This window comes from Mustela lutreola, chromosome 1 (assembly GCF_030435805.1).
Source record: "Mustela lutreola isolate mMusLut2 chromosome 1, mMusLut2.pri, whole genome shotgun sequence".
NCBI classification, from domain to species: Eukaryota; Metazoa; Chordata; class Mammalia; order Carnivora; family Mustelidae; genus Mustela; species Mustela lutreola.
Window position 1 is genome coordinate 155,420,868 of NC_081290.1, and position 14,541 is coordinate 155,435,408.

A 14,541-nucleotide genomic window follows, 5' to 3' on the forward strand; every position below is an offset into this window, starting at 1 on the left:
GGCTTTCTTCCCCCAACTCCCTCCAGTCACAGTTAAGGCTCTGCACCAGTTATTCACCGCTTTTTTTAAAGGGTAAAGTATTAAGCACCGCCTACGGTCGTGAGTGGCCTGCCACTCTGTCCCGCTGTGCGGTCGTGATTGGCAGACAGAACACTGTCGTCTGGCTCCGCCCCCGCTTCCCTTTGCCGCGCTAGCTGTGACGGTTTTTACTCAAAGGTGGAGAGTGGGATTCGGCGAGTGGCGCTTGGAGCAGGTGCAGAAGCATCCTTGTCCCCGCTGTTGCTGCTAATCTTTCTCCAGTGTCTGAGTCAGCGAAGGACAAGCAATCTTTCTTTGCCGCTAATGCTTCAATGAACTGTTGCCCAGAACCTAGGCACTTCAGACATTTCATCTCACCCCTTATTCCGCGTTCAGTGTATAAGTCACCTGCACATTTGTACCCCGAGAATTTTTCCTTCTGCTCCATGGTCGGAGCAGGGGTAGAAAGGGAATTTCAAGTGTTTGAAAGAAAAGGTTTTTTACTGACTGCGGGGAGCTGTCTACGGTGCTGAAGCTTCCCAGGCGTTCGTCTGCAACACGACACGGAGTTAGATTGCACATTTTCGTTCCTGGCTTTCTCATCCCCCATGCCTTGGATAAGACTAATTTCAGGATCGTGAAAATCTCTCCGTATCATGGCCCACGTGAGACACTTTCGGACATTAGTTTCAGGATTTTACTTTTGGGAAGCAACACTGTTACTCAGGTGAGTTCTCTTGTATTTACCAGTAGAAGAACTGCTTAAGCTTATGCACTAGGTTGCAACCACTTATTATTGGTGAAGTCAGGAATGCAATTAGAAATTGACTTGTTGAAAGTATTCCATAAATTGCATTGTTTTCTATCTAAAACTGTCCAGCAGTCTATCAAGACCTCTAAAAACATGTTACGTTGTTCTATTTTCGCTAATTAGAGCTTTTTAGTAACTGGCCTCGTATTATTTGCAGCTGAGATTACCCTAGAAAAATTATATCTCAAACCTAGCTTTTCTTCCTCAAATTGCTTTTAGAGTTTCTTTTTTCTACGTGAAATAAAAATTCTGAGTGTTTCTTTTTTTCTGAAAGTTACAAAACATTTAGTAATTCGAAATAATATTTTTAAATAAGAAAATATCTGGAACATAAGCATATACTGATTAGAGAAATTTTGAACATTGTTGGTATATCTCGAGGTTAAGTTAAATAAATAACACTTAAGGTCTTGTAAGTACCATGTCTAAAGAGCTTAGTTCAGGTAACACATTAGAACAAAATCATAAATAAACATTAGATGTGTTCTATGTCAAGAATAATCTTTTTGGAAAAAGTGATATTATAAGAAACTTATTGAAGAACAAAATTGTTCTATGACATATAAATTTCTTATCAGGTCCAATCATATTTGACATATTTGGTGGGCTTTCCTTTTTTGTTAATTTTTTAAAAATAGAGACTAGTCAAAAGATCAGATAATTTAACCCTTATTCTTAATCAAACAATATATATGCAAGATTATGCTTATATAGACTTTTGAATCACCAATGTAAATTTTACTTTACCATTAAAATTATCCTAAGATTTCCAATTTTATGACCCACAAGCTTTTCAAAAAGATTGAAATCAAATATTAGAGTAAGTTACTGTACATTAATTTCTATTTTAAGTATGTAAATATTGTCTTCTGGGTTGCAATGTCAATTTTTCATCTTTGGACACCTTAGAAAATATAGTGTATGTCATAAAAACTGCCTTACAGAAAGTTATTTTATTTTGATATACCTGTAGGAACAGGAACTAATTGTGAAGGTTACTATAATTTTGAATTTTTTTTTCTGAAGTACAGGGTTGAACCACTGTAAACTAGGATATTTTCAGTGAAAAATATCTTAATATGACTGCAAACTTTTTAAACTGCAATTGTCACAAATTTTATATATGGTGATTAAAACAAAGAGAGTAAAGCTTTTATATTTACAAATTTTCATGAAAAGGAGCACAAAATTCATGTTATAAGTGAAATGAATCATTTTACTATAATTATTTTTTAGTATTTTAGATGATGATATGGATTTTTTTTTTTCAAGGAAATTGAAGTAACTTAGTTGACAGATTTTGGAAGTTTCATATCAGTAACTAAGCCATTTTGGTCAATAAAATCAAATTTGTATAATGATAATTCACCATATTTGTTATAATATATTCTCAGATATATAATCTTCATCAGTACATCCTTTGATATTTGTCTAGTTTTATTGAAATTCACAAATATTTTATTTCAAATTGATGATCATAATTATAAGAATTTATCTTCATTAATATTAATAATTATAAAAAATGCTTTCTGTAAGTAATCCAAAGATGTAATCCTCTGAAAACAACACAAACCCATTATAGAAGTTTGTATGGTATATATATTCTTTATCATCAGGTTTTTCTTCTTTGATAAATTGAATAAAATTTTTCTCTTAGACTGGTCTTAGATGAGAGTAACTCATCTCTCAATGAAGAAATTTAATTATATTTAAAAATTTAAATATATTTGATGGCTCTTAAAATAAAATTTCTTATAGTTAAAAAAAATGATGCTCCCTCTACTGGAAATATTTTGTAAAATAAATGTCATTATGAAAACTATTCTCTATTCATTAAATCTATTTTTAAATTTATTTATTTATTGAGGAAAAAGGAAACATAAAGTAAAAATAAAGACAAAAATTTTGATATTAATTTATAAATATATTTTTTTAGTTTAAAAATATTCTTTTAGGGCAATTTGGAAACAAGAACTCAACTGGAAACCTCAAATATTTTAATTAAATAATTTATTAGTACAAGGTTCTTTTGATAGGTTTTAAAGATTTATAAAAACCTTAGTGAGATATACACACAGAAAAGTACAAAAATAATAAGCTCTCATGTAAAGTTTCACAAAGATAACACACTCATGTGAAGAGAAACTCAGAAAGAACTATCATATGATTTGGTAGTCCCAATTCTGGTTATTTATCTAAATGAATTAAAGTCAGGATCTTGATATTAGTAATTCCATGTTTATTTCAGCACTATTCACAATAGCTAAGTTGTGGAAACATCAAATATCCACTGACAGGTGAATGGATAAAAAAATGTGGTATATAAATACAAGGGAATACAATTCAACGTTTAAGAAGAAGGAAATTCTGCAGTTTGCCACAGCATGGATGGGATTTTTAGGACATTATCCTTAGTGAAATAAGCCAGACACATAAATATAAGTACTCTGTTGGAAAAAATAAAATAAGTAGAATTGTCAATATCACAAACACACTCACCATCCTACTGCCATACCTTTCCCAGGTACAACTTTGCCCAAAGATAATCACCATCTTGACTTATACAATAATGAATATGTTTTTCTGCTTTTGAACTTTATATAAAATAGTTATTTGTGTCTGCATTATCTTTCTGACCATTAAATTTATGTGATTTGTTCTTATTAGTGCATATAGCAATAGTTTGCTTATTCTTGTTGCTGTATAGTATTCCATTACATGAAGATATTACTATTTATCCAGTGTCCTATGAAGTATACTTTAAGATATTGATTACTGTGGCCATGAACATCTTTAAACAAATCTTTTTTGTGAGTATGTATGAATAAATGTGAATACATGCATTTTGGGGATAGTCTGGGTTGGGCTTGAGACTTTCTCTGGGAGAGGAATTTCTGGATCATAGGATGGGCATGAATATGTTTAGTTTTATGAGATATTGCAAATTTTCCAGTAGTTGTATCTATTGATACTTCTCTCAGCAATGTCTGAGGGTTTCCATTGTTATTACTAGTACAAAGTTTATTAAGTGATAATTAATATAAGCATTTCTAGCATTGTCTTATACTATTATCGCAGGCCCACAGGTGTTATTTTAAATTTTTTATCTTGGCATAATTTCTACTTTTTAGTAAATAAGTTTTACTAAGGCAAAAAAGCAGAACAAAAATACTTCTATAATACAATTAGGAGTATTCATTACCAGATTATATCAAGTGTTTAAAAAATACACAACATGGGGGCTTAAGTGGGTAGGAGAAGAATAAATGAAACAAGATGGGATTGGGAGGGAGACAAACCATAAGTGACTCTTAATCTCACAAAACAAACTGAGGGTTGCCGGGGGGAGGGGGTTTGGGATTATGGACATTGGGGAGGGTATGTGCTTTGGTGAGTGCTGTGAAGTGTGTAAACCTGGTGATTCACAGACCTGTACCCCTGGGGATAAAAATATATGTTTATAAAAAATAAAAAATTATAAAAAAATACATTTTTTGAAGAGGAATTATTTTTTTTTTATACTTTTTTTATTTTTTATAAACATATATTTTTATCCCCAGGGGTACAGGTCTGTGAATCACCAGGTTTACACACTTCACAGCACTCACCAAATCACATGCCCTCCCCAATGTCCATAATCCCAACCCCTTCTCCCAAACCCCCTCCCCTCGGCAACCCTCAGTTTGTTTTGTGAGATTAAGAGAGAGGAATTATTTTTTAAAAAAGATAATTATTTAAAACATACAAGTGAGAAAATGGCGTAAACAGAAGAAAAAAAATCTGAATTTCCTAGTAGTAAATTTTTTAAAAAGTTTCACACTTTGTTCAAATATTGCTGTTTTCTGAAACAATCTTTCTAGGCTTTTGGGTTCTAGTCCTCATACTAATAAAATAAAGAACAAAACACCAGTGTCCAGCCTTCTTTACAATGCAGATAAGTGATTATTATAAGGAGCTTGCAGAGCAAATTCTAAAAACAGGAGAACTGCCAAAAATATTTCATTTAAATTGATTATTTTCAAAAAATACAATTTTATTTTTCATCTTTATGATTTGATACCAACACAGACTTTTTATTTGAATAAATTATGGTACAGTCTGTCAAAAATTAAGTGTGTGAATATTTGACTTCATGATAATCACAAATAAAATGCTTTCTTGGTTTACTTTGAAGCCTAAGAAAAACATTTTGACATAGAATTTTTTGGTTTTGCTTTTGGTATGTTTTGGAACATGGGAAAAAATCCTTTTTAATGTTGGCTTTATTTTCTTATGTAAGATATTAAAGAAATATGTACTTCAAAGAGCAAACTTTTACCACAAAAATTTCTTATATGCAGGTACAGTAATAAGATTCTATATAACTTTTTAAAATTATGCTACACATAATATATGCTCCTTACCTTTATGTCTATAAATAATCATGCATTTCCCAAGTGTAGAAGGATCATGGCCCAGTTCTTTGGTTAGTGCCTCAGGCAATTTGCCCTGCAGATTCAGAAAACAGCTTGCAAAATATTTCCTATGCTACATATGTTTTCCTCCCTTAACTACAGTCATGTACTGAGGCAAGTCAATTAACAAATATGTATTTAATGTGTAATGTTAAACAATTCAACCAGATTACCAAATTCTGTGCACAAATTTTTGTGCTAGGTACAATCTGCTGATTGGGAACTCCGACCTTTCCCATCATGGAACTTAAAGCACAAAAGGGAAGAAAATACAAAGACCAAACAACAAAAGAAAAACACAAACAGCAATGTTTTAGAAAGGTGAGGTAGGGGAGCTATGTAGAAGGCTTGGTACTTGTGCTGTATCTCGTTAAGATACTTGTTCACTAGACAGAAATAAGACACCAAGGAAATGATAATGGGTATATAGTATGCTTTGAGGAGTGGTGATAGTCAAATTCAGTGAAGAAATTCTGATTTATGATTTACATTCATAGTCTACTAGCAACAACTACTAAGCTGGCTATAATAAAAAACCTGCAGAAATATAGAGAAATAGCAGCTTCCTTTCACAACAGAATATGAATAAAACTTAGAAGCAAATAATTTACTTATAACTGTATAGCTGTCATAGGAATGGTTTTTAAACTTGGCTCAAAATATCTCAATAAGATTGCTAATAACAATAAGTAATAAAACATAATTAGTAATAGTAAGAACTATATAAACAAAAAATAATGGCTTAACTGCAAGAAAAGGATATCTCTTTGTTTTAGAATTTGAAAACCATGTGTGAAATTTTCATCACTATATTATCCGCTTAAAGAAAGAAAACCAAATAGAGGATTTTGATTGTTGGAAAAAAAGAAAACACTGAATATGGTTTAGGATATTTGGGTTTGAGATGCTAACTGTAGATCTTGGTATCCTACCATCAGCTGGGGATGCAGAGTTGATGCATGGACAATAGATTTAACAATCAAAATGTTATGAAGATGATAATATTGTTTGCAAAGAGGAAAGAATAAATATGTATATGCAATAGAGAAAAACATTATAAAGTAGGGCACAGAGACATACACAGAGACTGCTGAGTTAAGCCAGAGATGAAAACTGATTTTAACTAAGTGACAAAGTCACACATTTATCATAGTTTTATACAGTTGATCCTAGACACCTGCTCATACAACAGTATGTATCTTTCTAAAACTTTTTCTATAGAACCTTCCAATGCTCTAATTTCAACTAATCTCATAATTTTACAATCACAGATGATACATTATACCCACTTAGTTTTCTCGGGAGACTTTTAGGGAATCATTTTGAGAAAGCACATCTTTTACTTTTCCTTACTTCATGAATGATATATAATAGACCCTTCTTCGTTCTCTCAACAAACATGTCTCTTACTCTTCTGCATATGATTATCTTCATAGTGGTTAACAGTATTTATTGAAAATAAATTTATCTATAGGTAGATGTCTATATGGAAATGTGGATTGTTTGTTTTTCCACTAGGAGAATGGTATTGTTGTAGCTTTGTTTTGCTTGGGGAAGTGGGTCAGGGGAAGAGACATATGAATCACCTTCAGAGAACTGGTTCTGGAGTGAAGGCAGGAGTACCAACACAGGATCAGCTGTTTGCAACAAACGGAGGCATGTGAATAGGACGACCTATTCAGTTGCAGAAGACAGAGCTATTCTAACTGCAGGCAAACACATTTTAAGGCATTTTTTAAAAGATTATTTATTTACTTATTTGACAGAGAGAGAGAGAGAGATCACAAGTAGGCAAAGAGGCAGGTAGAGAGAAAGGGTTAAGCAGACTCCCCGCTGAGCAGAAAGCTGGATGCAGGGCTTGATCCCAGGACCCTGAGACCAGGACCTGAGCAGAAGGCAGAGGCTTAACCCACTGAGCCACCCAAGCGCCTCACATTTTAAGGCATTTTAAGGAAACTAAGTTTGAAATTCTCAGATGTCAGAAAAGTAAACAATAGTTAAAAAAGAAAGTCTCATTATAGCCCATTTCTGAAATTCTTTCCAAATCTCCATACTAGAAATACTTTTAGGAGGAAGTATTACCAGTACCTCTAGGACAACTTGATCCACAAAAGCAGTAACTTCAATGGTACAAGTAAGAAGAGCATAAAATATAAAGGTTATTAATATCCTCTGGAAACAATTTATTAAATGGAATAACTTTCAAGGCAAGTGATGAAGAATTCTTTATGAGTGCATCAAACATTTGCCATAACCAATTAGAAGTTATTGCTAAATGGGGCACCTGAGTACCTCAGTCAGTTAAGTGGTTGCTTTTGGCTCATGTCATGGTCCCAGGGTCCTAGGATTGAGTCCCACATGGGGATCCATGCTCATCAGAGAGCCTGCTTCTCCCTCTCGACCACCTGTGCTCTCTCACTCTTTATCTCTCTTTCTTTTTCTCAAATAAAGAAAATCTTTTAAAAAATTGCCACTAAACACAAGTATTTCTGCTACACAACCATTACCACTGTAGGATGATTGGACTTACATTAAAGGTAACTGGTTCGCCCAGTATCTTAACTAAATTTGAAAATCTCTCAAAAATATCTCTAACAGGGATGCCTGGGTGGCTCAATTGGTTAAGCAGCTGCCTTAGGCTCAGGTCATGATCCCACCGTCCTGGGATTGAGTCCCGCATCGGGCTCCTTGCTAGGCAAGGAGGCTGCTTCTCCCTCTGTCTCTGCCTGCCACTCTCCCTGCCTGTGTGCTCTCTCTCTCTCTCTGAAAAATAAATAAATTAAAAAAAAATCTCTAACAGGTAGTCATCCTATAAACTTTAAAATTTCTAACAATAAGGATGCCTTTACTCCCAGAAGAAAAATGTTTATCAAATGATTTTAGTAGAATTTTATTGATTAGTTTTACTAAAAATGTCATTCTATTTTCTCCTGGTCAAAGTAAAAATTTTCCCCCTATACATGCCACCAAAAATACTTGTCTCCGTATTTTCTACTTGTCTTTTATACTTTTTTTCTCCACTGACAATGACCCTATTGCTCATGGAAAGTGTGTTTTATTTGGGCATGGTTTGAATTGATAACCTTTTCTGTGTAGTTAATCCATGGATAAAGCTTGAATTCTCCAGTTTCAGAGTGACTGTGGCATTCTACCTGAATTTCTCTATAACTTTGCAAAAATTTACAGAGCAATGATTTCTTTCCAGGCAATGTGTGAAGTGCTGGGAAACAGAACTTCAGCTTTTAACAATGTACCACTAAGGAGGGCATGTGTATGTTTTAGATTTTCATAGAAGTCTTCTCTCTCCCTCTTAATTGTAAGTCCTCTGATGATAGAATTGTTTCTGATGTTTATTTTACCTGTATAATACTTAATTCAATGTCTTACATGCTTGAAGTTGATGCTCAGTAAGCATCAAGTAAGCACTAAGGTAATATCTGCCTGTCACATCTGTCTACCTACCCGTGACCTTAGATTTGAAGTCTGCTGAATTCTGTGTTATTACTTGGAGCAAAAAGGGAGTCTGTGTTCAAGATCTCATAAAATATATGAGATCAAGCTAATCTCAGTTATTACTCTAACAGAATTTAGTGGAAAAGTAATATATTTGCTTCTCATTATCACCATGAGAAACTAAAATTTGTATTGTATAATACATTATTTCTCAACTTTTCTTTTTCCATTTTTGCCTTCTAAGGAAACTTTCAAGAATATTTTTAGACTTTTTTTCTAATTGTCTTCATGGAAATGTAATACCACAGTATGCTATATATTTGCTCATGTACAGCATGTGTGATATATGGTATATGGGGTATGTGTGTACCATAATTTTATAGACATATAAAATTATATGTAGTGGCTTTATACATGAAAGAATATGAGTTTTTACCCCCAATATAAAACTTCCACCCACTCCACTCACCCCTACTGAGAATGCATCGTGTAATGGTTGCTACTTTTTCATGATGCTGCTTAGACTAGAGTTGTATAGTTCTACTATTTTGGATCATGACCTAGAAATAAAGCAATAGAGGAAATATTTACTTGTTTGGACCTACTTAGGACTTTTCAACTTTGTAAAATGAACACATAGTTAATGTCATTTCTCTGCTGACACACTGTAACATAAATTAATCCTTAAGTCATTAGAGTACTTTAGCAATATCTCTTTCCACAAATACATATGGATCCCCCAAACCACAAGGATTTCAGCAATAAATTTCAAATCACTACTGCTCCTACTAACACCATGGTTAGATAGCTTTCATAATTTCATACAACTCTTACAAAAATAATCTTGGAACCCCTGCCCTGCAGCAATGCTCACTTTGTTTCCTATGATTAAGAGTCTCTTACGGTTCATCTCCCTTGGATTATGGGGTAACTGGAAAATGGACATTAAGGAGCACATGTCATGTAATGAACCCTGGGTATTATATAAGACTGATGAATCACTGAAAAAATATATATAATGAATCCCACTTTTAAGAAAAGCAAAAAATACATCTGTAAGCTAAAAAGCTCCTTAAAAATAGTCGTTCATATTATAAAATGATTCGTCATATTATGCAATGATTCAACTTGAGTTCCCTTGGATAGTGGATATCTTAGTTCATTTAAAATTATTTTGTGTATCAAGATAGGGGGATGGGCAAAATGGGTGAAGAAGAGTGGGAGATACAGGCTTCCAGTTATGGGATGAAAAAGTCACAGGGATAAAAGGTAGAGCAGAGGGAATACAGTCTATAGTACTATAAAGCATTAGGGGTGATAAATAGTAATGAGGCTTGTGGTAAACATAGTATAACATATGTCAAATCACTATGTTTTACACCTGAAACTAATGTAACATTGTGTATGGTCTATACTTCAATTAAAAATAAGTAAGGACACCTAGGTAGCTGTGTTAAAAATTTTTTTAAAAAATCAAGCATTTTTTTAAAAGATATTATTTATTTATTTGACAGAAAGAGATCACGAGTAGTCAGAGAGGCAGGCAAAGAGAGAGGAGGGAAGCAGGCTCCCTGCTGAGCAGAGAGCCCAATGTCGGGCTTGATCCCAGGACCTGGAGATCATGACCTGAGCCAAAGGCAGAGGCTTAACCCACTGAGCCACCCAGGTGTCCCAAATCAAGCATTTAAAAAAAAAATTTTTTCAACCCTCCCCCCACTAAAAAGATAACCATTAGGGATATAATATACAACATGATGACTATAGCTAATACTGTTGTATGATATAGATGGGAACATTTTAAGATAGTTAATCTAGATGTTATTATCATTTAAAGTTTACTTTTCTATAATTTAGACTCTGTTGACTTTCTTTTGTTATTGATGTTAGGTAAATGAAAAAGTTCCCATTTCTTGCTGAAGTTAAATTTCTAATTGTTCTAAAACAGGATATCAAATGTTAATACCTATGTTAGCTCTGGATATTCTCCAATACAGGAGTTAGGGATATGTATAAAAAGCTGAGAATGTATTACTATTAAAAATAAATACTAATTGTCAGAAAGCTGTAGTAATAAGTAAAATGCTACTAAAAGAAAAGAAAGTAAGTTGTTCTTAATGGTTCGTGAGTGTGAGCAAATCAGAAAACAGTTTGTCCTATTGTTATTGTTGTTGGCATCATTTTTGTTGTTTGGGCATTCAGACTGTCCATACAATAAGGTGGGGCCCTGGGAGAAGATAAATGAAATGAACCTCAACAAAATGACCACTCAAAGGCCCTCCATCAAATGACTGGGAAAAAAATGTGAGTTCCATCTGTTTGGCTAATTTCTCCTCAACTCACTTCACCTTCTCGAAGACTCCATCTCTGATCTTCTCCAGGTCTAGACGAAGCTACCTCCTCTGTGCTTCCAAGCACTTAGTGCCTTTGTTGCACAGATGTTGATGGCCTGGTGGTGGTGGTAATCACCAGAATACCACCTCCAGTTTGAGCTGCAAAATCCTTCAGGGCAGGACAGTAATGGATGTCTAGTTCTAGCTCCAGGTTTTGAAAGAGTGTCTAGCAAATGAAAGTGCTCACTCATTTCTGGAATGAGGCATGGTTTTTATTTCTATAAGTGGATTGACAATTCCAAAAAAGTAACTCTTTCTTGGCACAACTAAAAATAATATGTTAACTTTCTTTGCTTCTAGCACTCAGGAGAAAATTCGGTGAGTGATGTGATGCTTTGTTGTTTCTTTATTCCTAACTTTATTTTTCTGTGGTAATATATTTACACACTCACCTCTTATCTCTGTTTTACAGAAAAAGTTTTAGGGAAAAAATCGTCTATATTTTTTCATTTTCTCAACTATTCATTTATGCCTCAGTTATTCCTATTTGGGATCTGTCCCTATTTCTATTAAATAAAGAAGTACTGAATGTTCATGTTGTGATAGCTTCTTTTTTAAACATTGGAGAAATGGAAATAACACTTTATATAATAATGGTTGTATATAATGGTAATATAATAATAGTTATTAAAATAACTATTTAATGTATATAGAAATGTTCATGTATATGTGTGTATATATATATATATATAATACATGTATCTTTATATCAATATATAACTTTTTAAAAATTTTTTAAGAAAGATTTTTTTTATTTATTTGACAGAGAGATAGAGAGAGAGCACAAGTAGGCAGAGTGGTAGGCAGAGGGAGAGGGAGAGGGAGAGACAGGCACTCCGCTGAGCAGGATGCCCAATGCAGATCTCCATCCCAAGACCCTGAGATCATGACCCGAGCCCAAGGCAGACACTTAACTGACTGAGCCACCCAGTGCTCCAATATGTAACTTTCAATTATTTACGTTTTATAATATCTCTGCACTGAAAAGAGAAAACATAATTAAATGAACATGCTACATAGTAATCAAATGAACAATGCATGTTCGCAAGGTTTTGTGTTTACATTTCTATTATTATATCTATCATTGTTCTGGTATCAAACTGACAATATTCCAGTTCTCTAGATAAATTGAGACTACTGATAACAAAAAATCATTGTTTTTGCTTTTTAATCTGCTTATTCACATTATTTTCATATTTTAGGCCCAAGAGACTCTATAAAGGGTGGTTCAACAATGATTCCTTTTTTGCAGACAATTGTAGAAAAGGTAGTCTTGAACAACTACCCAAATAGTAACAATTGTAAATAGCGAGAAAACATCTTTTTCTTCTTCTTCTTCTTCTTTTTTTTTTTTTTGGTGGGGGGGGAATGGAAAGGAGTAGAAATTCTTTATGAAAATGAAAGGAATTTAAATGGATCCTAAGAAGTTGACAGAATTTGAACAGTCAGAAAAGAGCGATCATTTGAGACAGGAAAAGTAATCGTTAGCAGAGGCAACAGGCCAACTTCCATGTGAAACGGAGGATATTGCAAACTTCAAAGTAATAATTCGACCAGGGGAACCCAAAGCTTTCTTTTCTAATAAATCTATGCTAAAGTTGTTTTAGGACTAACTTTGTAGGGAAAAATCTATATGACTATTGTAGGATGTTAGAAAACATCGGCAAATGTTTATCCAAATAATGTTTCTCTTTTTTTAAACAAAAATTTTCACTGTCATCATTTGATTGAGGGAACAAAATATTTGAGTGAGGTATTTTATATCTGCTTGTTCTGTCAACGTCAGTATACTCTACTTTTGTTGATTTATATTATTTAAATGTGTTTATTTTGTGTATCAGAAGTCTAAAGACTGACACTTAATTACTAGCAGGTTAACTAAAAATCCAATAAACAAAAATCTAAAAAAGAAGAGATTTATGACTTCACAGTTCTATAAACAAATGGCTGCATTCCTGACAAGGGAAGGAAGAATGGCATATAGCATCAAATATTGACCTTCAATACTTAAAAACAATCTATCTCTACACATTTCTTTCTATCAAAAAATTATAAAACTTTCTAATTTGTATTATATATTTTCCACCAGTTCTTACATTATTCCTTTTTAGGAAGAGACTTATCTTTATTAAAACACTGACTCAACTTTGTACAGTATATCCCACCTCATGGTAAGAATAAAAAATCTCCTGTTTCCTAAACTAGTTTCTTAGTTTATTTATTGGGAAGAATACAGATAGGAAAGCATTAAGTAGATAAAATTATTAGTTTTCTGCCGTCTACTTTATGTGGTTTCTTTGTAACAGCCTTAAACCACTTAAAAAAAAAAATGTGAAATCCTTTTTTTTTTCTTTTAAATCCCTGAAATTATTTTATCTCTTTCTTCAGGTGAATCTTAGATGAGAACCATCAAAGACACTGACTTAGATGAGAACCATCAAAGACACTGACTCTGCTGCAAACCTTAGCTTGTTCCTCCTGAGACTATAGTAGAGAATTAGGTTTTATATGTAGCCTAAATATGTCCTTCTAAATAATAACATGTGGACTTAAAATTTTGCTCTACTTCAAAAAGCCAAAGTGTGTACCATTCTCTGTGTGTATGTGCATAGTTATCATATATATCAACAAACAGCAAAGATTACATTGGAAAAGGAACAGACATGTTGATATGAAAAAACAATGCAAAATCCTAGAGTAAATAAAAATTCAAACCCAAAAAATATAAAAAGAAGATAATATGTATACCTCTATAGGAAATACCTACTCTATTTTAGATGTTTTCTAAATTAGCTTTTCTTGCATTCTATCTTCTCTATGCATGCATTTGTGCACACATGTGAAAATAAGAAGAAAGTTGGAGAAAGAGGACTCAGGGTGAGGTCACAGTCCTGTCTTTGAAGGGCTGAGTGACCTTCCTATGGACTAAGTGTTTTTAATATTCTACTTTAAAAAAAATGTAATGTGTAGAGCTGTATCCATCTACACAGCACAATTTTTTTTAACTAACATAGAAAAGTGATAGTTTCCTGAAACAGAAAATATGTACCAAACATTACAGCTATAATTTCTCACTTCATTTAATATTAGTGGCCTATTTTTCCCCTTAGAATCCACTGTAGTGGTAGATGTGAGAGGTGTTGAGTGGCAGGAAAATCAACAAGGGATGAACAGATCAGTCCTTTATTGCTCTTGTTAGTTCAAAGTAGCCTCACATTTGTGAGTGACAGAAGTGCGCAATAATACTGGCTTAAGAGATATTTTATTTTTCCTTCCAAAATAAAAAAAAGAAAAAGAAAAAGAACAACTACAGAAGTGAGCAAGCCAGGTCTAGAATGGGAGTTTACCTTGTTGTTTTGTCACCCCTAAAATGAGGTTTCTTCCTTGACATCTGAGCTAGATGCTCTGATCCAGT

The 14,541-nt window shown here is 33.3% G+C and overlaps 1 protein-coding gene across 1 annotated transcript in view; it reads left to right on the plus strand.

Moving 5' to 3' along the window:
* The first annotated feature begins 237 nt into the window (after window positions 1–237).
* GLRA3 (glycine receptor alpha 3) overlaps window positions 238–14,541 on the plus strand; it is a 194,503-nt gene continuing 180,199 nt past the window's right edge. The window contains exon 1 of the mRNA XM_059177450.1: window positions 238–745. Coding sequence (XP_059033433.1) covers window positions 675–745 — 71 coding nt within the window. The 5' untranslated portion in view covers window positions 238–674. The remainder of the gene's footprint in view (window positions 746–14,541) is intronic.